At 28.4% G+C, this 26,124-nt stretch overlaps 1 protein-coding gene across 1 annotated transcript in view; it reads left to right on the top strand.

The window, feature by feature from the left end:
- Positions 1 to 25,458, top strand: part of LOC129960531 (collagen alpha-1(XVIII) chain-like) — a 146,250-nt gene extending 120,792 nt beyond the window's left edge. Inside the window, exons 22-29 of the mRNA XM_056074024.1 lie at positions 1,333 to 1,454; positions 6,220 to 6,348; positions 7,379 to 7,417; positions 12,563 to 12,631; positions 15,041 to 15,235; positions 21,013 to 21,128; positions 23,442 to 23,535; positions 24,912 to 25,458. Coding sequence (XP_055929999.1) covers positions 1,333 to 1,454; positions 6,220 to 6,348; positions 7,379 to 7,417; positions 12,563 to 12,631; positions 15,041 to 15,235; positions 21,013 to 21,128; positions 23,442 to 23,535; positions 24,912 to 25,115 — 968 coding nt within the window. The 3' untranslated portion in view covers positions 25,116 to 25,458. The remainder of the gene's footprint in view (positions 1 to 1,332; positions 1,455 to 6,219; positions 6,349 to 7,378; positions 7,418 to 12,562; positions 12,632 to 15,040; positions 15,236 to 21,012; positions 21,129 to 23,441; positions 23,536 to 24,911) is intronic.
- Positions 25,459 to 26,124: the final 666 nt, after the last annotated feature.

Genomic DNA, 26,124 nt, shown 5'->3' with positions numbered 1-26,124 from the left:
TAATTTGTAGAGTCAAGCTTACATTTATTTTTATAATGAATTCCGATGTGCATTTTTATGCATGTTAGTCTAATAAATCATTATAAAAATGAAATGACCCATATTTTATTTAAAATTATTTTTTCAGTGCAAATTTATAAAAAAAATGACATAAGCATTATGCTTGATTGGAAAATTTCTTCAAAAAATTGCTTACACCTTTTCATTCATCTTTTATGTTTTATGTCATGTTAAAAAAGTTATGAATGTATCTTTATCTTTGCACAATTAGTACATTTTCTCATTATTATATTATATAAATGAGCCAAAGATGACGGTGTTACTAATGGAATAGTTTTTAAACGAGATTTCTTTGAATTATATTTATATACGCTTTAATTAATTATTTCTAAATAACATTTTCTTTCGTTTCCTTCATTAGAAGGAAAATGTGTTGAATGGAACTGTTTAGAAATGGAACAGACGATTGTCTTTTGAATGAAATTTCCTTTTTAGCTATATTACTTTACAGATAATCAGAGAAGCTGCTACAGCATGACTCCTATACAAATGTACATAAGGAAGTAAAAAAATTATTTAAAAAATACTGTAACTGTCAAGAAATTTTTCTTATATTTTATAAATCGCTACATTTTAGATCTTTCAGATTAAAAAAATAAGTAAATTTATTTTTAATTTTATGAGGATGCGATGATTCTACAACAGGGCATATTGGCATAATAAAGTTTATTAACTGAATTTTGCACCAAAATTGTTGATATCAAATTTTGATATCAACAATTATCAATCACATTTTGGATGAAATTCGTCAGGTGAATTTAGATTACTTCGCATAATTTATGGTTATGTGAAAACTGTAACTTGCAAACGTAATAAATAAATAAGTGGAATAATTTTTATGCTAAAATTTAATATTTACATCAAATGTTGGGTGCAATCAGCCAATGAGAAAAAATGAAGTGACGTGGTGCATATTTAATTCTGCTCAATATCTGATGATGTAGAGAAAAAACGCGTCATTTTCTGGAAGTATGCAAGAAAGAAGAAAATAATTACTATTTAGCTCGTAACGAAACGATATTTGCAGATTGATTTCATTCTATAAAATATAATTTTTTACTCATCTATATGGTACAAGTAATAATAAACTGTACATTTTAAACCAAACTATCTTTGCAATTAGATAGCATTTTACAGCTATTTTATTGTCAGGTCAGTTTGTTAAAATGTACTCCAAAAATTTCTTGCATATTTATTTCATTAAAAAAATGATAAGTAATTTCTTTCCATAATGATAAATAAAATTTATAATTCTACTTTTAAACTGCACAGGTTTCCTTAGCAAAGGAATTATTGGACCCCCTGGACCTCCAGGACCACCTGGTCCACCAGGTCCTGCAGGAACCGTTTCCAGTGATGACAGCAAAAGAAGTCAACCATCTGTTGTGCCAGGGGTAAACCTTAAATATGTTTTGCAGTTCAAGAGAGACATTTTGGGGATATAAAATAATTCATTTTCATATCTGTACTAGTTTTATACTTATAAAATTATTATTTTCTAGTTTTCATGGGGCGATCGATTTTTGCAATGTATTTTTTTCAATAGTGAACTTCAAAATCTGGTTTTGAAAGATTGCCATTTTTTAAACATTTAACTCCAATGTAGCATTTTCTCCAAAATGAATTATTTCATTATATGGATTATCCATTCTGCAACTGATTGAAATTATTTCAATGTTTTACAATGAACTTCATTTATATACATTGACTGATTTAAGCACTTTTTCGCTTTGGATATTAAGGTCCCTTTTTTTGACAAACTGTTAAATCGATTTCCTATTTTAATACATTTATAGTTTAATAAGCATACTGCTGGTTTAAGTTAATCTTTATTTTAACAATTTTGCAAAATTGGATTTTTTTTTTACTTAATAGATCAAAATCCATGTTTGTACGCAACGTTATTTAAGTAAACACCTGGTTTTTATTAATTCTGTAATAAATAAATAAACGTAATCAAACAGAAAGGACTCTGACTAATTATATTTGATGAAGAGTTAAGATTATCCTAATATTTTATAATTCATAGAAATTTTTACGAATTCATTTATATATATATATATATATATATATATATATATATATATATATATATATATATATATATATATATATATATATATATATATATATATATTGAAAATTAGATGTTAAAAAATATAGAAAGATGTCGGAAACCTATTGACTTAAATCTGCAATTATCTGCAAAATCTGCAATATGGATGAAATACAACTTCATTGGAAATGTAATTCTTAAGTGATACAGGAGGTATAAAAAATTGTAGAAAAAAATACCGGCAACTATTTAAAACCGTTTATTAGACAAATTTTTTTTTATTATAATTGTTACAAGAATCACAGGAGGTGTTTAGAATGTTGTTCATTAGCATGAATGCACCGATGAATCTACGATGTATTTATTGTTGAACATTTTCAATTCTCCTTTCGGCAAACATTCAGATTGCTAAGGTAATTGAAATTGTCACAAAAAGCTGGTTTACTTTTGAAAGTGTCACGTTTTGGTCAAAGGGGCCGCCTTTTCTTTCTGTAGGTTTTCAACACTGTTGGTATGCTGCTATCTTGTCAATTTGGTGGTAATTATAGGGTATCGATTTGATTATCACATTGATGTTTAGATTTGTAAGAAGACCCTTCTTTTAGTTTTAGCAGAAGACGTTGGAAATGCATTTCAGTTACAATCTTCAGAAAGTCGCAGTGGGAATTGGTGAACATTTTTCGATTCTTTCACAAAAGCCGTATAAAACTTATGTGAAAAGAATAAGGCAAATGGCCAACACGGCTTTGCTGGCACATACGTACTTTTACGCACTTTTGTTGGGACATTTGTGTATAAATGTGGCTCAATTTCGTTGATGCAGCGTTCGATTTCCTCCTTCAATGCATGCGTTCTTGAGGGCACGTTGGCATAGACCTTTGATGACTTCATAAAAAGAAATCGAATAGTGTTAAATCAAACGATTTAGCTGGCCAATTCTCATATTTTCGAACTGTGGCCGCCAAAATTTCCTTATTTTTGATATATTGTTCAATAATGAAAACACATTTCCCTATCGTGTAACACTGAATTTTTACTAACCCTAAACTATCAACTGTTAAATGGTTTTTTAATAGGGGTGCTAACACTTTACTGCATGAGTGGTGACAAATTTAAATCTTGCAGGCTTTGAAAAAATTATTTCTAGAGTCTAAAATCCTCAAAACTATTAAATGTTTCTGATACATATTATGAATGAATAATGAATAGTTAAGTTGTAAAAAAAGCAGTTATTATCAAGGCATCCCGAATACTTTTAAAAATAAATATATTTTTCCAAAAAATGTTACAGCTACACTCAGTATCCCCTAGAATAATTTTAATTTTCTGAATCCAAAAGATGATTCATTCAAATTATTTCTATGGAATGCAAATGACGAATGATTTCAGATTCATTTGTAAAATATAATGGAATTCTAACTATCGAAATATTCAGATAAACAATATTAAACTGTAAAATAATTTCCAAGACCATTGACACAAATATTCTTCCTACGTAACAGACAGATGGTCGTTTTGTCCCCTGTTGTAAATTGTTAAATCTTTAATCCTGCTTAAAATCATTTGAAATCGAGTCGAAATTCTAAAATTGATTGGAAGCAAAGGATGACCGATTAATTGTTTCTATGGAATGTGAATAAAAATTGATTTCATATTCGTTTGTAAAATATTACGGAGCTTTTGCAATCAAAATATTTTGATAAAAAATATTAAACTTCAAAAATATTCCCAGGATTAATGTCATAGATATTCTTCCAATGTAATAGATGCATGGCCGTTTTATTTACTGACATAAACTGTTAACTCTTGAATTCTTGTTAACGTTATTTAGACTAAGGTTAATTCAAATCAAATAGGCGTCATGATTACGCGTTTTCAATCCAGTTCGTATTTTACCGGGAAAAAAAGACGTCATACCAGAACAAAATTGTTAGTTGACATACGCTTTATTCATCACACGATTGTGACGTCACACGAAATGGTCCCATTTTGAGGACGGGATATAAAATTGTAAATTGATTTGGAATAAAACTTAATAATAAAGAAAAAAAATTTAAAAAAACGTTCGGAATTTAACTATAAATTAAATTACTAGATTAGACTAATAAGGTTAGATAACATGCATAATTAATTTAAGAAAGGAAGAAATTTTTAACCAAGTACTTAACATTCTTGGTCACGCAGGATATGTCATAAAAAATAAAAAGAAGTGAATCAAAATTCTGCAGAACAGCAAAATAATTTCAGATCTAATATGCTTAAAGAATAACAAACGAAATTCATGTGATGCCATCTGATTTATTTATCTTTATGTTCTTAAAATGAGACGTAAGTGAGTTTTATCTGATCCTTGTTGAATTAATATTTTCGACCTAGGCCATCCAGTTTCTTTTCAAGGGAACGGATTTTTCTTACTTCTTTTTGTGATGGCGTATGGGTTTCTGCAATTCCCGTACGCTAACGAGAGGGAAAAGTGTTAAGAGAGTTGGAAGCAAATTAATTGACATTCAACTCTTCTCTAACTTCATTCATTTATTCCACATTTTCTGCCATATTTGTGCCGTAAGAAGGATATCATGGGAGGTCTATTGCTGTTTTTGCAGCATGTTGTAAGAAAAACAGTGATTTTTTTTTTGCAGTATTTTATACATAAATTGTGTTGCCATATTGTGCTTTGGTAGTAGGTTTATCGCTGTTTTGAATAGTGTTATAAGAAAATGTTTATTTTATACATTTATACCGGAAGTATATAATTATAATACCCTATATAAGGAAATATCGCTATCGTTCTAATATATATATATATATATATATATATATATATATATATATATATATATATATATATATATATATATATATATATATATATATATATATATATATATATATATATATATATATATATATATATATATATATATATATATATATATATATATTTAGCGTTAGCATTTTTACCGTTAGTGTTTTTAAAAAGCAGGAATCACAATCGATAGCTTAAAAATTCCTTGACTGCTGATGGTATGTTCTGGCCTTTTCGTTTTTTCCTTTAGTGCTATTTTGTTTTTATTGTTATTTTTGTTATTGTATTTTTACTTTGTAGTGGTTATTTTCTTCTAATTTGTTGTTTTGTATTTTCCTTTCTATTAAAATGGTATATCTCTTGGGCATAATTTCAGGGGATTTTCGGGTCACGGGGAATCATTATTAGACTAATGTCTGCATTTCCTCACAGAAAAAATCCCTTTCTTTGAATCCCTGCCTGAGGGTGACCCTTGAAAAAGTCTTCAGGCCGGATTCTTTTTTATATTTATTTTTTTATTCAATTTTTATTTGGTTTTTTTTTTTATTTTCCTGTTAACTTGATTTTAATACTTTTGTATCAATTCATCTGTGTTTTAGAAGTAGCTGCAGTTGCGCTCGCTAAATACTAAGAAGTTCTTTTTTGGTTTTAGTTTGAATAGGTAATAATTTTTAATTGCGATTTCGAAATTGTTTTGTTTCGTTTTCATTTTAGTTTCATTTTCAAACTATTTCTTACTATATATATATATATATATATATAATATAAGATTCTAGTGGTATCCACGCTGGCTTGGGATAACGCTTGTATTCGGGGCATCAGTATTTAAGGTTCAAGAGCCGATTCCACTGAAGAACCGTCGTGTCAGCGGGTTTGGTAAGTACTAAATCCGCCAGTGCCAACCTTCCCTCCCGCTGGTGTGGTGCAGACGTCGGTTGAGGGAGTACCAATTCAGGTGCCGTCCTCGTCATCTGACCGCTGTTCAAAATAACGAAGTCCGCCCCATAGTATCCCTAGTGTTGCTTTAAAAACGTACCGTTGCTGTAACTAAATGAAGAATTAGATTCTGTGCTTTCACTTTTGTGTATATGAATTTTATTAAAGATATTTTACTTACATAGATATTTAATTTGTTAATTTTTCTGTGCATCAGGCATTAAATGGAACTCATAAAGTGGTTTGTACTTTAGAGAATTAATTGAATTTTGAAAATTACTTTTAGATATCTGTATAGTCTAGCACTTTTATTTGATATTTTTCCTTCATTAATATCATTTGATTTTTTTGTTCTCCATAGGCTGTCACTTTAAAGAATGTGGATTCTTTGTTGAGGGTGTCAGAAATTAGTCCACTGGGAACACTGGGATTTGTTTTGGACGAAGAAACGCTCTTAGTACGTGTCAGTGGAGGATGGCAGTACGTTGCGGTAAGTAAAGTTCAATGATTGTGCCCAAAGTTAATTTTTTTTATGAAATTCCCTTTTTAATTCAAAATTAATAATTTATTTTTTATAAAAATTCAAATTTATAAAAATTTAAAATTAAACGAACAAATATTGTTTTAAAAAGTTCTAAACTCAAGAAAAAAAATTGCACGACAAATAAATTTGGTATCGTGAAAAAGTACGTTTTTGATTTTTAAGTTTGTTTAAGATTCTTTTATGTGCAAGTTTGATTTTGACAATTTTGGGAGAAAAACATCAACATTTTGATTCGAAATTAATTAATCAAATTCTAATTAAATTTGAAAAAAAAATGATTCGAAATATATATATATTACCACCTTCCAAAGTCCAATTGCACCAAATTTGTAAGCTGTAGGTCTAATGGCTACAGCTTACAAATCATGCAAAGCGTCAATACATATTTTCCTTTCTTACTGGTAGCAATAAAGATGACGTTGATTCCATTTTTGCACATAATATTGTTTAAGCAAATACTCTGTATTTATAAAAGCAATAATAACTAAATGAAAATCGTAAAACAGATAGGAACTTATCAATTACAATCGTTAAAGTATTGACTATATCACTATATCATGACTATATCATCACATTATTTTACAATTTAGAGAGTTTGTATTTTTTACAGAATAATCAGTTGGAAATTAGACAAAAACATCTTTTTCATCAATTTATTTGTAGTCCCTCCCTCAGTTCAGCGACCCTAAGCCTACTCTGCCAAATTGGAATTCCCTTATTGTTAATTTTGACTAAATACTTTAATTTTACTGGAATTAGGACTTAATATTCTAATATTTAGTATTGACAACTTATTATTGACTATACCACTCATAACCATAATAATTCACCAGAATTAATATGAAACGAAATATTATCTATGAAATGATGTTGAAAAAGATTTTTAAAAAAAGTCAATAATTGTAAGTGAAAAATATTATTTTTTTTAAAATTTATCTTATAAAAAAATTTATATTTTTATTCCTTCTGATTCTAGTTGGGATCATTGGTGCCGTTGCCATCAGCCACGACTACGGTAATAATTTTAAATATTTTTATTTCAGATATTTTACAGCTAATATACGAATTGCAAACCTGTTTGTTTTTGTGTAGAAGTTCTTTAATTCACATAATTTTTATGTCTACACCCATTTAATTTTTCTATGAATAAGTTGAAAATGAAGCAAATCTTAAATTGCAAACTTATTTAGCATTGTGTAAAGGTGTTTTAATTCATTTACTTTTTGTGCTGTATTCATTCGATTTTTTTATGTGAATATCGAATTACAAATTTACTTCGTTTTCTACAGAGGTGCTTTAATTCCTTTAATTTTTTTATTTGTATTCATATGATTTTTCTGTATTTAAACTGGATTGTAATCTTGTTTACTTTTGTCTATAAGTGCCTTAATTCACTTAATTTTTAAGTTTATATTCGTTTATTTTTCTTTGTATATGTTGGAAATGCAACAAATCTTGAAGTAAACAACTTTTCTAATGATTTAGAAATGCGCATTTTAAATTAATTGCTTTGAAATTATGTTTTACTGTTATATAATATATTTAGAACTTTGACATTTATTATCCATGCGTTAAAGAATTACTTTTATAATTTTTTTTCGAATGGTGCCCATTTTTTATATCGATGGAAATATGCATTACAGATTTTGGTGAAAAAATGTTTCTAGCATTTTGACTTTTTATTTTTATTTATTTATTTTTATCATAATAAGTTTGTTTTTCTGATATACTTTAAGTAATAATTTAAAAATAAATAAATTGCTAATTAAAGTAAAGTTTTAAATTGTAAATATATAGAATACAAAACTATTAAATGTCACATTAGATATTTATTGTATTTTTCTGTTATGGATGAAATTAAAATAAGTATATAACATTAATTTATGATTTTTCAAGAGTAACTCAAATGTCAACAAATAATCTAATGCACCAATATGTAAATAAAAAAGTTATTACAAACTAAACTTCAATATCCATATTAAAATTTAAATAAGAATTTAATGAATAATCAAAATTAAATTCCAATATCTATTCCTTCAAACCATATATCAGATAGTAAACAGTGTTAAGCATTGTGTTGTTTTGTCACAATTTAAAATGTAATTTACTTCTTTTAAGTTTTAAATGTAATTTACAGCTTTTTTTAAGTTTTAATGTGGCAGTTTATTCAATTAATAATTATTAAAACTAGCCAATATTATATACATGAGAAGTTAATGAATAAAAACTGTCAATTTATTGAAATATTTAGACTCAAATCACAATTATTCTTTTTTTTTAATCGAGCGTGTTAAAATTTTTTTTAAAGTAAAGGAGAAAGGAGAGGATGAGAAGCAGAAAAAGTAATGAGAAATTTGGTCAATCATTCTAATCACAAATAATACAAAAGTATAGTTTCGTTGAATTTTTTGAAGGTGAGAGTGAATAAGTTAAAGCTAACTGATATAACAAGTACAGGCTAAGCAATTATTATGATAATTTTAAGGATATTTTTTTAGTTATTAGCTTTTAGAGAAACAGTTATTATACAGTTAATATGAGAGACGCATTCGAAGCCAGGAAAAAAAACTGAGAAAGATGGAAAGATTAAAGAGATGATTATTAAATAGGCACACATAAAAAAGGATCGGCAAAGAATAAAGAATTAACAAAGTCATAAACTATATATAGATAAAAATGCAAACAGCTGGCAAGGGTCAAAATGTAAAGCACACACAAGCTCAATAGTATCATAAAAGCATGAGTACGCATAAATATCACAATATGTTGTGTATAATAATAGTAAAGTGTATTCACGTTTTAAAAAATAATAAAATCAATAAAAAAGATATAAGGTCAAGTAGAAAAAAGTTAAGAACAATTCACTATAAAAATTCTTAGAAGTCATACAATGAATGTCAAGTTCCTAAGAGATCTTGTTAAAAATCTTATAAAATTTATACAAAGAGAACTTTTTAATATAGTTAAATTTAGAATAAGCAATTGGAAAAGTATTCTGGTTCCTTAAAGATTTTACAGGAACAGCGAAGTTTAAAGAACTCTGAATATCAATTCAATGGATCGAACCATTGATAACCTGCTAACAGAAAAAAATACAAGAAATATTTCGTTTACAACACATACTAGGCAAATTAAATATATCACGTAGATAAGAAGAGGATATATTTTGAGAATAAAATCCATTTTTCTTGTAAAACAAATAACTCAAGAAACTGGTTTGAATATGCTCAATAATTTGAATTTTGTTTTGTTTGGGTCCGAAATAAGGCTACAATATTCCAGACGAGATCTAATATAAAACTGTCACTCGAAAATTCCCTAGTTCTGAGTTTCAAAATTTCAAGCATATGATAGACTGAAAAAGAAGGAATCAGTATGTTCGGAAAAATCAAGTTTAGTGTAAAAGAGAATACCTAAGACTGTAAATGAATATGAGCATAATAATGCAAGTTCATTAATTTTATAAATATGATTTAAAGATTGGGTTTTTTCTTGTATAACTAATAGTAACTACATTTATCAATATTCAGGTGTAACTTGTTATCCGTGTACCCTTTAAAAAAGGAAATCAACATATGGATGAATATTATTTTGTCAAAATTCATGAAATCCAAAATTTAATAGCAAGAGTTAGAGTTACTAATTATTTCATTTATTCAATAGCTTTTTGTTTTGAAATAGATTTCAAACTTTCTTCATTTAAAGACCACTTCCCACCCATGATAAGAACTGATTTGCTTCGAGCTCTGACAGAAATCGCTCCTGCTGGTAGATTGGTATCTTCTTCAGAGTTTCACTTGTACAGTAGCCCCACAATAGTCATAAAAATGGCCGACAGATATGGCCTCATTATTCCGTAACTTATCTTCCAGTCCTCTAGGTCCACCAGGAAACACGCCGTTGACCGTCTCATAAAGTTGATAAAAACCGTCTCCTAAACACCCGTAATCAGTGTTTTATTAGACGTACGATGGACAACTTTATCTCGGCCTATGATTCTTTACCTTCTGCAGACGAACTTCTACCTCCTGGGTGGCGAGGTGATGTCTTTGACCAATCTGGTTGCTATCGTATTTTTGCATATAACTGAAATAACTTCACGTATTATCTGACAGAATGAGTTTGTTTCGGGGTCGACGGAGTTTTATGTTGTCAGGTAATCAGATTTAAAGACTATGATTAAGAAATCTATTATCATAATTATGAATGAACATTTCGCATTGATTGTTTCACGACGATACCAATACGAAAGGGAACAGAAATGGATTTAATTAATTATTCAAGGTGAACTGAGAATTGTTTGCATCTTCAAAAAATCGATTATTCAATTTTAGTCTCTTAAAATTGGGGACAGGCTACAGATTGCAGTATAACGTGTATAGGTTTAAAAAGCTCATAAGTTGACTTTTAAAATGTAGTTTACAGCAGTCTCTCAACCTAAAATAAATTTTTCTTTTTTTCTCAATTCATTTTTTTTATTTCAGTATGCATAGAAAAATAATTTTTATTGTCATGGGATAAAATCTTATTCTACAATATCTGCAAGCATTAGGAATGAAATGGGGATTCCCCCTATATTTATTTTTTTCTGCTCTGTAGTATATTTTAAGAAGCAATTTATAAAGAAATTTAAAACATTTTTTTTCTAGATTTTTAAATTACATAATAATAAATATCTTTTAAATTTTTGTTTTATGTATATTAAAATTTAAAAAGTTCATTGTAATTATTGAACTTTTTTCACATATTAATCTAATTTTAGAATTATTTTGTCAAAAAAAATTCAGTAAGATAACTATTTGAGATTATAAATTTAAAAAATAAACAAATACTTATAAAAAAAGGTTTTTTTAATGCAATTAGTTTAATTTTTCACATTTTTGCGCCAACGTAACAGCTTTACGATCAGCTTTTTCTTTTCAAATTAGCAGATTTTCTCCACATTTTTTCTTCGTCTTATATCGCTGGACACTCCATTATTATTAAAAACAATGCAGGTTGAACACGTGTATTGTTTAGCATTCAGACCATTTCTGATCGAGAAACGAAAGATTTCCGTTACTGGCATAAACACAAATAAATGGAAAGCTTTTCATGATTGTTGCCACAAGCAATGCGTCTAAAAACAGAATTAACAAATAATATTGTTTTAAATATTTTCTCTTAAATTGGTTTTAATTAAACCTTTGCTTTTCTATTTTTTGTCATGAATTCACCCTCAAGTATATAAATACTTTCTATGATGTAATAATAGTTTTCATTAAATATTTTAAACAATACTGGCAAAACAAACCTCAAATAACATGGGTCAGGTGCTTCGCTATGTATCAATTCCTAAGCGAATAAAAAAACAATATTTACATAATTTTTTTTACCTAATAGAGAAGTTAGAATTATCTACTAACTGTAACCTCTCAGCACCTAGAGGATAACGGCATTTGTCGCTATATCCCACACTGTTTACATTCGATAGAGGAGTTAGACCATCTTATGTATCGCAAATGTATATATACTTCTTATGTATTGCAAATGTACAGCATGAAGTTTACGGAAGTAAGTATAAAAAAATTCGAAACTTGAACAAATTTTTTTTTTTAATAAACCATAAAAACGCATATAACTAAAACAAATATAAAAATACAAAAATATCCGCTCACAAAACAAGCTAACACATAAACTATTAGAAATGGAATTCTACTGGGAATGATTGTCAAAATTTCAATTTCGATGACAACATTATATAAAAACATTGATAAAAGAGTAAAAATCTTAAAGGAAGGTAAAACGAGTACCTAAAAGAATTAAAAGTGAAAAAATTAATTAAAGCAGGGAAATAATTTTAAAAAGACAAGTAATATTTTGGAAATAAAAATAAAAAGCAATAATGATTCTCAACAAAACAGTTTTATATGACATATGTAAATTCTAGATTACGGTATAGAAATATCATTATTTAGATTAAAGAAATGCGAGGAAATTTTGCATAATATAAGAAAGATGACTTTGTATTAACAAACGAAGTCAGTATGTCCAATTCTTTGTTGAAATCCCATGTTTTTGTCGAACAATTTTCCGGCAATCCTACTCATACAGGCACTGAAATATAATTTTACTTTGTGTCTGTTATTAATTTTTATGATGTCTTTCTCGCCACTTCTAGACAACATCCACAACTCCTGCACCATTAAATCCTCCAGTTGGTGGCATGAAGGCAGACACTGCGCCAAGGGTGAGTATTTTTTCAGATAATAAGCTTTTTCACTCAAAGTTATTTTTCAAAGACCTTGCGGTAAGATGATGATACTTTCCTGATCCGAATTCCAAATCTCGCCAAGCCAGGAAATTATTATTCTTTTCGTCAAATTTTTCACTTTTCTTCCAGATGCTTTCTTCAAAAAATACAGATAAATATGTTAATGGCCTTATCTCGAGGGTCTAATCTAACATTTGATCAAATATCAGGCCTATTTAGACAAGACTTTTACTATCCGAGCACTGGAACACCGTACTTTAAATGCTAAAGACTTTAATGTCGTCGGTCACGTGGTACCGTAAATTGAAGCAAACATATATAAAGACGCAGTATCTCTACACATCCGTTTTATGATGTAATCTCAGAATTCTGTTCGAGTGCAAATATTTCGTTTGTTCACTAAATACGCTTTTAATAGAAAGGCACGAAATTTAAGCAAAAATGAAAAGGAGATTCCAAAAATAGTGCGTTCTAAACAATTAATTAACTATGGTGACTTAATTAATTCGTTAACAGAGATTTGTGAATACACTTGCTAAAAGATAGTAGAATAAAATTAAAAAAATAGTTATGTTCATATTTTCAATAAATTTCGAAATTTCCATAGATCTGTGCTCTAAAGTATTTCTTAAAATTTACAATTAATTTATGAAAATAATTTTTAATTGACTTTTAACCAGCTTATCATAATTTTAATTGATTTAATTGTTACATTCAGGGGTAACCTAGCGATAAGGTCTTGCATTTAAGTCCGGAGGATTCCGGATTCGAAACTTTATACCAATAAACAATGTTGTGTATGCAGTATGTAATGAATATTAAATATGACGTTATAGACTAAAACTCTTCTCACCGATAAGGTGTAAAGCTCGGAGAGAAAGGTGCCAATTTCAGGTGTCATCCTCGTCATTTAATAGGTGTTCAAGATTCATTTCAGAATAGTCCTTTTGGTGTTTCCAAACGGAATATTAATATAATTAAACTTAATTCATCTGTTGAATGGAATTTATAAAATGAATGTTATATTATTTACGAAAAAAATGCACATGAAAATTATATACTAATTGTTAAAGTTTTAGGGGACTGTAATTAATAAATTTAATTTAAAAAAAATTTTTAATTGTGTTTTTTTTCATGCCTACAGATTAGACGAAAAGTAAGTATTATCTTTTGTTTCATTTGTAATGTATTGCGAATCTTTATATATGGGAATTTTTTTATTATTTAAACTAAAATTCAATTTGTAAAAAAACAAATGGGGTAAAAAATATCCTTAAAAATATTTAATTCCATATTTGATAAATTCATATCTTGTTACCAATTAACTTTTTGAATAATTTAATGAATTTATTTCTAACAAAATTCTATTTATTTACAAAATATGTAATTTCGAAAATAAGAATTTTTTACTAAAGTATTATTTATTAAATAATTTAAATGTTCAATGAATTTATTTCATTGAAAAAACTCTGCATGCTCTAAAATTATTTAAATATATTTATATATTTTTGTTGAAACATAAAAAGATCTATATTGTGATATTCAACAGAAATTAAAGAATGTTAACATTGGTATGTAGTCAACTGGGCTTAGAGATGAGGAAAGATTTAAGGAAAATTTATCAAAAAATGCTATTAGATTTGTTATCAAATAAATAAATTTGTAAGAGCAAATAATATTCAGATGAATTAAAAATATTTAGAAAATATTAGCATTTTGTCATTTATAATTCGTCAGTATCTCGTGTTTACTTAATTGTTACAGTTTATAAACACCGCTCACCTGCTTAGATAATATTATGTACAAATGAAACTATCATGAAAATTATAATAAATGCATAAATAAGTACACCTTTTCACAAAGTTATTAAAATAAGAAGAAATTATCTAATAAATAATTAACAGGCAGATTGTGCTAATGATACTAAGCATATGTTGAAATATGAAATGAGATAATCAGCTTATTAAACATGCGCCTGATAATCTTCACTATTTAAGATCGCAAAATCACTAAACCCGTTATTGTTCTTTAATCGATTCTAGTATAAAGCAAAAAACAAAGAAGGATTTCCTATGCTATTTTTATAATCAGAAGCATGTAATTTAAATCTTGCAATGAATATATTTCAAGTAAAACAGGATGCTGTCAAACTTTTCCTTCATTTAATATTAAATTTTAAATGATTATCATAGTAAATATTCCTTCAGATTGATATTCGAAACATTTTAATAATTTATTAACAATTTACTGAGAAAAGAATAAAAAATTAAATTTAATAAAAATATAATATCTAGAAATAATAATAGCAGAGTCAATTTGCATATGTCTATGATACTTTGTGAAAATGTCTTTTGTCCATTTTGAATCTATTTCCTTGCGTTTCAGCTGCGCATGGCGGCTTTGAACCAGCCTTACACCGGAGACATGCACGGAGTTCGAGGCGCTGATTATGAGTGTTACCGGCAATCAAGACGCGCCAACCTCAGAGGAACTTTCCGGGCATTCTTGGCATCACGCGTTCAGAACTTGGACAGCATAGTTCGGCATAAGGATTCGGATCTGCCAATCGTCAACATAAAGGTAATAGAAGATGATTCAAATCCAGGACTTTATTCAAAAATATAAAGTTTTAATCTTCTCGTAATTGAAGTGTATAAAGAAAAATTATTGTAATCTTTAAAAATTCTAAAATAAGAATTTAGACCTTTCGGAATTAAAAAAATAAACATATTGATATTACTTCTGCCTGTCTAGTTGCAAATGTGATAGCTCAAAAATAAGGATAAAATTGGTATTCGTATTTTACATCGAATTTCTAGATTTATATCAAACTAACTGCCTTTGGTTATTAGTTTGTTCGTTTAGATTATTGATTTTTCAGTCTGTTAAATAAGTCATATCAAATGTACACACACACACACACACACACACACATGTACATCCATTGTTTTCTTGGACATGAAGACATATACAAACAAGCAAACAAAAAGCAGCAACAATGAAACTGGCTTCCCCAAAATATTTTTGTACGCTATCAAAGAAAGGTATTATACTCCGCAATACATTGTGGGCTGTGGACAAAGCCGTAAACCCGATGACTGCTCAGATTTTTATTTTCAGTGTCTTACGCATAAAAATTACGTACAACATAGTATAGAGAAATTTATCTTGAATGCCTTTATTTTTGATTGATTAAAACCCAAAAGTATACAAATATTGAAACCAAAATGTATACCCTATAGTTCTACAATTGTAGGCATAAAATAACATACTACATTTATTTATTTCGTTTAGGCCGTTAACGCATTTACATGTATGCTATAGAACATACTACTAAATAAAATTGTTAATTGTTCTGTATGTGTACCAAATTTTATCTTTCTTGTTCTTTACGTTTTGCAGCTTTCGTGTTTAATTGTACGCTGGTAGCCTGTCAGGCAGGTATCTTCTGAATGAATTTCTTTCAAAATTTGAGAGGAATCTGAAATTTGGTGTAAACTAGCGTATAAATTTCATCCGTCCAGCTCAAAACGTTTTTCAGTAAAGTGTTCGCAAATTTAATTCTAGAAATCTGTACTGTCTTATAGCTAGTTTTAAAAAATGCGTCACTTTTGATTAATTCAAAAAAAAAAAAAATGAGTCATACTTTAAAGACATTATCAAAAGTAAGATTGTTCTTTGTCTAAACTCTGTCGAACATGTAAAACGCAATAAATATCTTAAACTAAAATAAGGTGTTACTTCACGTGAAAATTTATCTTCATTAACAGGTAGTTAATATCACGAAAGGGTGTTAAATGACCTTGAATCTAAGACCTCATGACACTGCAATAATTAATTTGAAACTCTTGTCCGCCTGTCTAGGCCGTTAAGCTGACGATACAATCGCTTTTCATCTATAAACAAAAGCAGTGAGGGTAGTCTCCCTAAAACTTTCTCGCACTCTCTGCTAAAGATACTATCTCCGAGAACGCTTTGCATGGAACGGCCGTACGATAATTACGAAATATTTACCGTTGGCGTGAATTTAGTACTTTTACTGAATCAGTCTTGTCATCCTTGGCGAGTGTTTTGGCGATGAATCACTGGCATGCGCTTAAAAGTATTTAAAAATCAAATTTGTGTTTTAGATGTGTTTTGCCTAATGGATTGAAACGAAAATTTGATACAAGGCTACATTTGTGGTCACAAAATCTCATACTGAATTTGATATATTCAAGTCATTGCATTTTTAAATTACCGCGTTTATATGTTTCCGAAAGTAGAGACAACAGATAGTTCACTCTCTTGTCGGATTTGACTCAAGCGCTGTCATTGGTAGATCGCTTCAGTTACCGCACTTGACATATATAGTCTTTGGAAGATAGAAATGAGCATCCCGGCGCGGTGTTTTTTTTAATTAGTATTCTTTTAATTAATAAGAAGGTAAGCGAAATGTTGAAGTTTCTCCTCGAAAATTCCCTAAAATATTACAGCACAAGAGTAATTTTTGCATCAACTTAAAATTCGAAAAATTATTTTTTTGTATCATCTATAATTTTACAATTTAATTAAAAATTTTGGTCGTTTTTTTAAAACATTTTAATCATATGTTGCAACAATGTATTTTAATAGAATTAAAATAAAATTTAATCTACACGAGCCTTTCACACGTGCATGTGAAAAATTTGTTTATAGCAACGTAATGTCATCACGATGACAAAAACTCATATTAAAACATTAAGTTAGCTCTTACTACAAATTAAACTCAGAAAAGTTTTATTTTTCACAGGTATCTGCGTGGGAAAAAATAAATATGAAGCGTTAAAAAAACGCAGAAAAAAGTTTTCTGTGACTTTTAAAATATCTATATTATTGATTCTATAATTCTATGTTATTTAAGTTGAAAATGGTTTGATATATATCTATACAGGATATCCACTCCAGCCGGGGCCCAGTAGTTAGTTTCTAAATCGTTAGTAATAAGCATATATACTTAGTAGAAAAAATTATCCAAATGAAGAAAAAAATTATTTTTTATATAGTTTGAATCAAGAAATGTTCTGATGAATTAAGAATTTTTTTTTCTACAGACCGTTGGTCATATAGCTCATATTTAATTAAATATTCTTGATACATTAACATTTTAAATGAAAAATACCCATTCTTCAACGTTTAAAACTGGATGAGTTTTGAAAATGTAAGTTCTATTATTTCATAGAAACTTATAATTTTAGATCACTGCATTATCTTTCCCGCAGAAGATGTTTCTGTCAACCACAGGGCTGATTGGCCACAACTAATGAAACTATTGATCGTCCGAAAGTTTTAATATTCAAAGCTTCATAATTTGAATGAGTCGATGAAGATTTGAACGTCTTTTGATTTGAACATTAGAGTATCAAGTATCTTTTAGCGAATATGATTTCTTAAGACTAATGGAAAGAAAAATACGAAAAAATTTCGATTTTATCATTTCTTCAGAAGTTTATTTTTTGACTCAAACAAAATAAAATGTTATTATTTACGTCATTTAAATCCTTTTCACATTAAAACTGAACACTAAATTTTATGATAAATCATAGACATTTTTAAAGAATAATTCTTTAAAATACTGTATAATTTATATAAAAAATACTCTGTTGTACATATAAAACTTCAAAGCTAAAGCATTCTGTTTCTATACTCATATTTTTGAAAAACATGCTTGGTTTCAACAAATGTTTTTGATTGTATTCAAATGTAATTATTTTTATTTCAAATTAATGTTCAAATTTTAAGGGGATATGATTGAAAAATTAAGGGAATGCACAGTACGATGAACAAAAAGATGTAAAGCTTCGATAATAGTTTATACAATTATTAAATTTTGAAGCTTAAAAATATTTTGCTGAGAATTCCATACAAAGTTACCTAAACTATTTAACTGAAACCATATCGGTTGGTCGCCAAAGGCGGCTAGTCTTGTATAAAGGTATATGATATTCTACTCTTTTACAATATTTTGTACTATTGAATTGATGGGGAAGATACTAGTTCCAGAGGACTATTTAGAATAATGATTATTTGCGTTTTAGAGTGATTTTTAGAAATTTAATTGAATTTCCAAATATATTTATATGCAATTATATTATCGTGCCTACAGAGTTCCTGTCTTTGGTTATCACTAGAAACGTTTTTGGAAAATACTTAATTAATATTTAATTTACAAGAATGAATAAAATCGAAATATCTGAAAAAAATTCCCAAGCTTTAATAAGGGAAATATAAAAAAAAATTCTGAATTTCTAGATACAAATATTTAGACAATTTTACAAACAAATAAAACAATTTTTACTCGTCCATATATTAACAGTGATAGATGGATCTTTAAGAACACACGAAAAACGTCGAATAATTCAATTAATTTTATATTTAAAAAAAAATTTAAAATATATTCCCGAAATCGATAGTTATTATTCATTAAGTCAAATTTCTAGGCCTTAAATAAGATCAGAAAAATGCATTTACATGCCATTCTCCTTTTTTTTACATAAACCAGATATCACATTCGTATCTGACGTGTACGGTTTGTCTTTAAATAGGAAATATACAGATATTTTATTTTGATATTAATTCATTAATTTTGCTTTCAGCGAAAGTACAGGCTGTTTATATTTAAACCTTCTCTCAATAAAAAAGTAGGGAACTTCACATCTTAAATACTTTTTATAATATCTAAATGACAGCTTTGGGATAAAAATGCACTCATTTAAATAGTGATTTATTAAAAAGAATAATAAATAAATAAGGCAAATAAGACTTAACTAAAACCTTTTCAGCTCATGATTATGAAGTTTTTGGGTCTTTGGAGAAAATATATTCCATAACTTGATAATCGTTGATTTTTTTTCCGCAAAACAAAACTGTTTTGTCTAAAATCATTGACAAATAAAATCGATCAACATTCTTTTATGAGACCAGATGACAGACTGTCACATAGCGGTTTACTTTATGCTCAGCATGATGCTGGAGAGTTCATTCAATAATTCAGAGTTTTTTTTTTTTTTCATTTTTTAAAAGCGTTTTTAAAATTCGGTTTCATTTTTTGGATTATTTATTTATTTTAAAAAATGATGGATGATATTTTATATCTGAGTAGAGACTTCAAACAACTAATGTATTACTTAAGTTTTTCAGAAGTCGTGTTTATGCTCAATTGCTTTATTTGACTTTTGATATCCTTAAACCTATATCAACAAAAGAGAAAAAGTGTTAGAATTTTTCAGTACGTGTTTGCTAGAAATTGCTTTTGAACACATACTTAATAGAATTAGACAAAACTTCGACCCTGAAGTCAGACGAAACAGTTCTTTTGGTGATTGTGATTGAAAGAGAATATTCAGTCATTTGAAAATGATCGGGAAATTCCCGACAGAATACTTTAAAATAGAATAACATCTGCCGATTGTTTTCATTTTTCGAACTGATTATTAAGACTCAAAGAATTAATGAGCAGTTTGTGTTAGTTCCAGGGTGAAATATTAATGAAAAGTTTCAAAATTGTTGAGTTGTCATCATCTCCAAATATAAAAATTAAAAAAAAATCTGTAAATAAAAGAATAAGTTTTTGTTTTATGTTTTTAATAGCAATTTACAATATCGGTTCAGTCTTGATGAAATTTATCACTTGTCTTCAATACACGACTTATATTTCAGTGTCTAAATGTTTATTTTAAATATAAATTAATTAAAAATCATACAAGATTTTGGAGGATTTTAGCAATTCTAGAAACATTATATGGCAAATATTTTTTTACACTATGTTAAAACAAACAAAATATATCTTTTTAATTATACAAATTGCATTTACGTACAGCTTTTCTCTAATTTTAATAAATTTAAATTTATTAATATTTATTTATTTGACGTAAAGACATTTCTACCACCGGGACATCTTCTTTCGTTAATCTCTCTTTGTAAACACTGAATTCAGATATCGTATAAAATTGTTTTAAACCGTTTTGGTGCTAAGTTTGTGAAACCCATTCTTACCAACGTTAACTAGTGAAACAAATTTTTGAGCTTTAATGATAAGGAAACCTCTAATGTGCAGTTAAAATGTGGAAAACTCTTGATTCCGCAAATTAGTTAATCTTCAGATTAGTTAGCTAATCTGCACATTAACGGCTTTTGAGCTTTAGGGGTAACATATATTTCCTTGTCCGAGAACGTAAAAAGCTATCATATATCCGCTATTGCTTCGGAATTCTTCACGTTGATTGACCTTACTGAACAAAGCTATTGTTCCATATTTGTCTGTACAGAGTGGACTAGGCTCTTGAAGTTTATCACTGGAAAATTTGCAATGATTTTTTTTTCTTCCTTTTTCCTTTCAGGGTGAGGTGTTATTCAATTCCTGGAAGGACCTGTTCGCTGGAACAGCTGCTCCTTTTTCGTATCCTCCTCGAATATATTCTTTTGATGGAAGAAACGTTTTAACAGATAATGCATGGTGAGTACAAACACAAACAAACAAAAAGAAAAACAATCAAATAATCTTTATTAAATGTGACTGAGATAGCACAGGTTTTTAATTTGACAAGTAGACGAATTCTGTATTAAAAACTAGAGGTATACAATCTGTGGAGAGATATAATCTTCGTAAATTGTCTTTCAGCATAACTTAAAGTGTTCCTTTATTAATTAATTTTGAATAATGTATTATTAATGCAATGTTAATTAATTTTGAATAATGTATATTGTCGACTGGCACGACATTGCATGAAGTAAGAAGAATGCTTTGCTGCTTTAATTTAAAGGAGAGCTGAATGTACACATCTTAATTATATAAAACATATGGATTACTGGATACATCTAAATAAGCTAGGCATTTGCAAGGAATCTAGGCAACAATCCTGTAATTCTTATTACTTAATATCTCTTTTAAAGATAGAATTTATTAAAGGACTAGACCATATTCTGAATTCTAGATTAATAAGAATTATTCACGTAACTGAATATCTCTTAAAAAGCTCAAACATCATTAAGGGACTCGACAATATTCTAAATTCTATATTAATAAGAATTATTCACGTAACTGAATATCTCTTTATAAGCTGAAACTTCATTAAGAGACTCTTCAATATTCTGAATTCTAGATTAATAAGAATTATTCACGTAACTGAATATCTCTTAAAAAGCTCAAACTTCATTTAGAGACTCGACCTTATTCTGAATTCTAGATTAATAAGAATTATTCACGTAACTGAATATCTCTTAATAAGCTGAAACTTCATTAAGAGACTCTTCAATATTCTGAATTCTAGATTAATAAGAATTATTCACATAACTGAATATCTCTTAAAAAGCTCAAACTTCATTTAGAGACTCGACCTTATTCTGAATTCTAGATTAATAAGAATTATTCACGTAACTGAATATCTCTTAATAAGCTGAAACTTCATTAAGAGACTCTTCAATATTCTGAATTCTAGATTAATAAGAATTATTCACGTAACTGAATATCTCTTAAAAAGCTCAAACTTCATTTAGAGACTCGACCTTATTCTGAATTCTAGATTAATAAGAATTATTCACGTAACTGAATATCTCTTAATAAGCTGAAACTTCATTAAGAGACTCTTCAATATTCTGAATTCTAGATTAATAAGAATTATTCACATAACTGAATATCTCTTAAAAAGCTCAAACTTCATTTAGAGACTAGACCTTATTCTGAATTCTAGATTAATAAGAATTATTCACGTAACTGAATATCTCTTAATAAGCTCAAACATCATTAAGAGACTCGACAATATTCTGAATTCTAGATAAATAAGAAATATTCACGTAACTGAATATCTCTTAAAAAGCTAAAACTTATTAAGAGACTCAACAATAGACATCTAAACCATTGCTTAATAAACTGAAGATTCACTTAAGTGACTCAATAAAACATTATGTCTGACGAATATTTCTTAAAGTTAAAGCTTCATCAAGAGACTTGAATATAAGACTGAAATTCAGCATCGGGTTTTATAAATTGAATATTCATTTAGAAACAATACAATGAAGGAAAATAATTCTGACTTCTGAATATTTTTTATTAAGCTAAAGCGTCGTTTAAGAAAATCGACAAGAAAGTTTAAATTACAATTAATTTAAAATACAGCTAAATAAGCTGAATATTCCTTTAAAAAACTTAACAATGAACTGAAAAATTTTGAATGCTGAATATTTCTTAATAAGCAAAAGTTTTATGAAATGGTTGGACTATAAACCTGAAATTTAGATATTGAAAGTTTCTAAATAATCTAAGCCTTAATTTAAAAAACAGATAAAAAAAATATAAAATTTTGTATTTTATATAGTAACTATTTAGTAAATAGTTATTTAAACAGTGAATTTCAATCTCCAGTGGCTTAGAACACTATTTTGGTCGGAAATTTCACAATATATTTCTATTTCAGAATATTTAATATTTGTAAACTAAAGCAGTTGAGAATACCATCAGGAAATAAAGCATATCTTATGCTATCTATAAAGCTAATAATGCTATCTATAAATCTTATGCTACCAAAAAGCTATCTACTTATGTTTATTTTCTGATTCCTCAGTTTGGCATATTTTTAAGTTTCGAAAAAGGTTTGCAATTGGAAAGGATTTTAAAATATACTATCTAAGATATACTTCTCGATTGCATCATCATACATTTTAGATGGTCAATTGCACAAATTAATTTATAATAGCAATGTAGAACACAATTCCTGTAATAAATTACACTCTTGGCATTTTCTCATCAGTTTTTATATGCTTATTTTTACAGGCCACACAAAATGGTTTGGCATGGCTCGGATCGCCTTGGAGTAAGAGAGATGGAGGCTTATTGTGATGCTTGGCACTCAGAAGGCACCACAAAGGTAAGATTATTTTGCAGAAAGGTTTTTATACTTGGAATTTCCCTTGAATTACTATGTAATTCTTATCTCTCGTCTCTGTTTTGCTGCATCTATTTCCTAAGCTTCATGAAAATGATGATCACAGAAAGCAGATACTGCTCTCGTATTAATCAGAACCTTGTTAGGACATTATTTGATTTCTTTACGATGTTGTTCGATAAAGCATGCTTTACAGAATGCGTTTGATTCAATCGTACGATCCACCGTTAGATATAAACAATTCTTTAGTTGCAGAGACAAGTGTTTCTGCTACAAAGTTTGATGAATGTCTGATTCGGTTGATTTGCCATTGTGTCATTTGACAGTTTGAGAAGGTCAGTTGCCTGGATGGATGTTGCAGTTAGTCAGTTGCTGTTATCTTAGTTGTGGTATTGTTCTGTTTCAATGTATTAAATCATAATATAAGGCGTAACAAAAAACTATTTGAATAGCATTGGCAAAAGGATTCACGCCATATTAAGCCCGTACACACAAATGAAAACTTGCTACAAATGTTCGAAACTTCCATTGACTCGCGTGCAAAGGCAAAAACTGCCGGAACATCTTCCAATGTAAATATGTTTGATATTTATTGGAAACTCGGAAGATAAAATTCCTACCATACGATGCTACAAACTATCTAGCATCCAATGTTGAAAGATATTTGAAGTACCTGCTGAATTTGAGTGCCGACCTACAAATTCTACATCAAATTTTGAGTCGCCCAGTAAAAAGATGTCAAAGATACGTATTAGATTTTTTCGTAGTTTGATTTTTTGATATATTAATAGAATCTCAGAGATTAGTCTCTAAAAAAATCTCAAAAAGTATCATGCTAGATTCACACCGAAGGTTGGTCTATTCTAACTATTGTTAATGATATGTATTTAACACGCAAGTACCAGTTTACTTCACTGTACTATAAAGCATACAAATTCCTTGTTGCATATATTATCCAGTAGCTTATGCATTAGTTACTTGATATTATATACACTATGCAAAGTAATTTTGCTTTGGGTGTAAATCATAAGGCTACTCCTGCGCTTTCCATTCGAACGTTACCTGCCAAACAAGAAAACAGCTTACCGCAATTATAAGACGACACTCAACAGCGTCATCTGGATAAACAGAAATCTGTAACATTTCAGTTGTGAAAATAAAAGTCTGAACACTTATGATCCACAATTTTAAGAGAGGGGGGGGGGGCATTAAACCTTTACTTGTGCGCATGTGTGGAAGTTTCTGGGAAACCACTGCCACTGGTTTTGTTCGACGATTATTGAGCTTGAACTATAAAAAAATGAACATTATTATTGAATGTATATGTTTCATCGTTGATTTATTCTGTTCATTCACAGGTGGGTGTTGCCAGCTCCCTCCTTCGCCACCGTCTCCTTGACCAGGAGAAACACCCTTGCGACAGAAGCTTCATCGTCCTCTGCATCGAAGCCACCAGCCAGGATGACTTCAAAAAGAGAAGAAGACGCGGCTTGGAGCACGGCGAAGAGCTGCTGAGCGCGCACGAATACGCCAAAGTGTTGCAGAGAATGATCAGATCATGAACTGCTTTCACAGTATCCTCGAATTGAGATGTACTTGCACAGCCAAGAAAGGATAGATGGAATTTTCCAGTTGATTATTGTGTCCATTTTTGTTCCGACTTTGAATTAATGTTTTATCTGAGTAAAAATAAGGACTTTAACTGAAACTGTAACCATATGTTTAAAATGTTATCACGTGTGTAGTAAGGCTCTTGACAATTTCCATGCAAAAATTGGTTAGAACAATACGTTAAAAAATACTGATGAAGGGGTTCAAAAATTAGGAATTCCATCTTAATTTCAGAATATTATTATTTAATTGTTTAAAATGACAAATTTTAATTGCCTTTATTTAAAATTGAAATTGAATGAAAAATTGGAAAAATATTTGACAATTATTAAATTATTATTTCCTGCTTAACAAAAGATAAATTTTTAGTATTTTTTATTGGTATTAATAATTTATACCTTTTTACAAATAATAAAAATAAAATTGTTCTATGACATTTTCACAAAATTTTTATTTTTTCCTATCTTTTCTGATTATAAGCTATTGCTATTTTATATGAATTAAGTGTTAATATTTGAGACAAATACAACTAATTTACTATTGTAAAATGTTTATTATTTTATAAATGCTAGAATCCCAATGTTGTTGTTTTTTTTCTGGCAAAGGGTTGAAAATTACGTTCCTTTATAGAAACTGACAATTGAAACTAAGTAGATCTAACTAAAAAATTTTCTAATGACATTTTAATTCTTTGAAAGAAAGTCATATCCAAAACATATCAGGGCACTTGAATGCATGATAGTAGTCAAAAATCTTCTATTAAATACTGAATATATTCACTCCCATGTCACGTATTTTCATTTTCAGTCGCTATGAAAATGTACATGGTTTGATTAAAACTAAATGTTTTATCCAAAGTTCAATCATAGTCATAGCTTGCATTTCTTTTAATTTTAATACAATTAATATTTATAAAATGTTCATGATATTTTTTAACTTATCGTTTTAAAATTTTATTTC

This window comes from Argiope bruennichi, chromosome 2, assembly GCF_947563725.1.
Source record: "Argiope bruennichi chromosome 2, qqArgBrue1.1, whole genome shotgun sequence".
NCBI classification, from domain to species: domain Eukaryota; kingdom Metazoa; phylum Arthropoda; class Arachnida; order Araneae; family Araneidae; genus Argiope; species Argiope bruennichi.
Note: the sequence above shows the minus strand (reverse complement) of the source record. Positions and strands in the feature narration are given on the sequence as shown.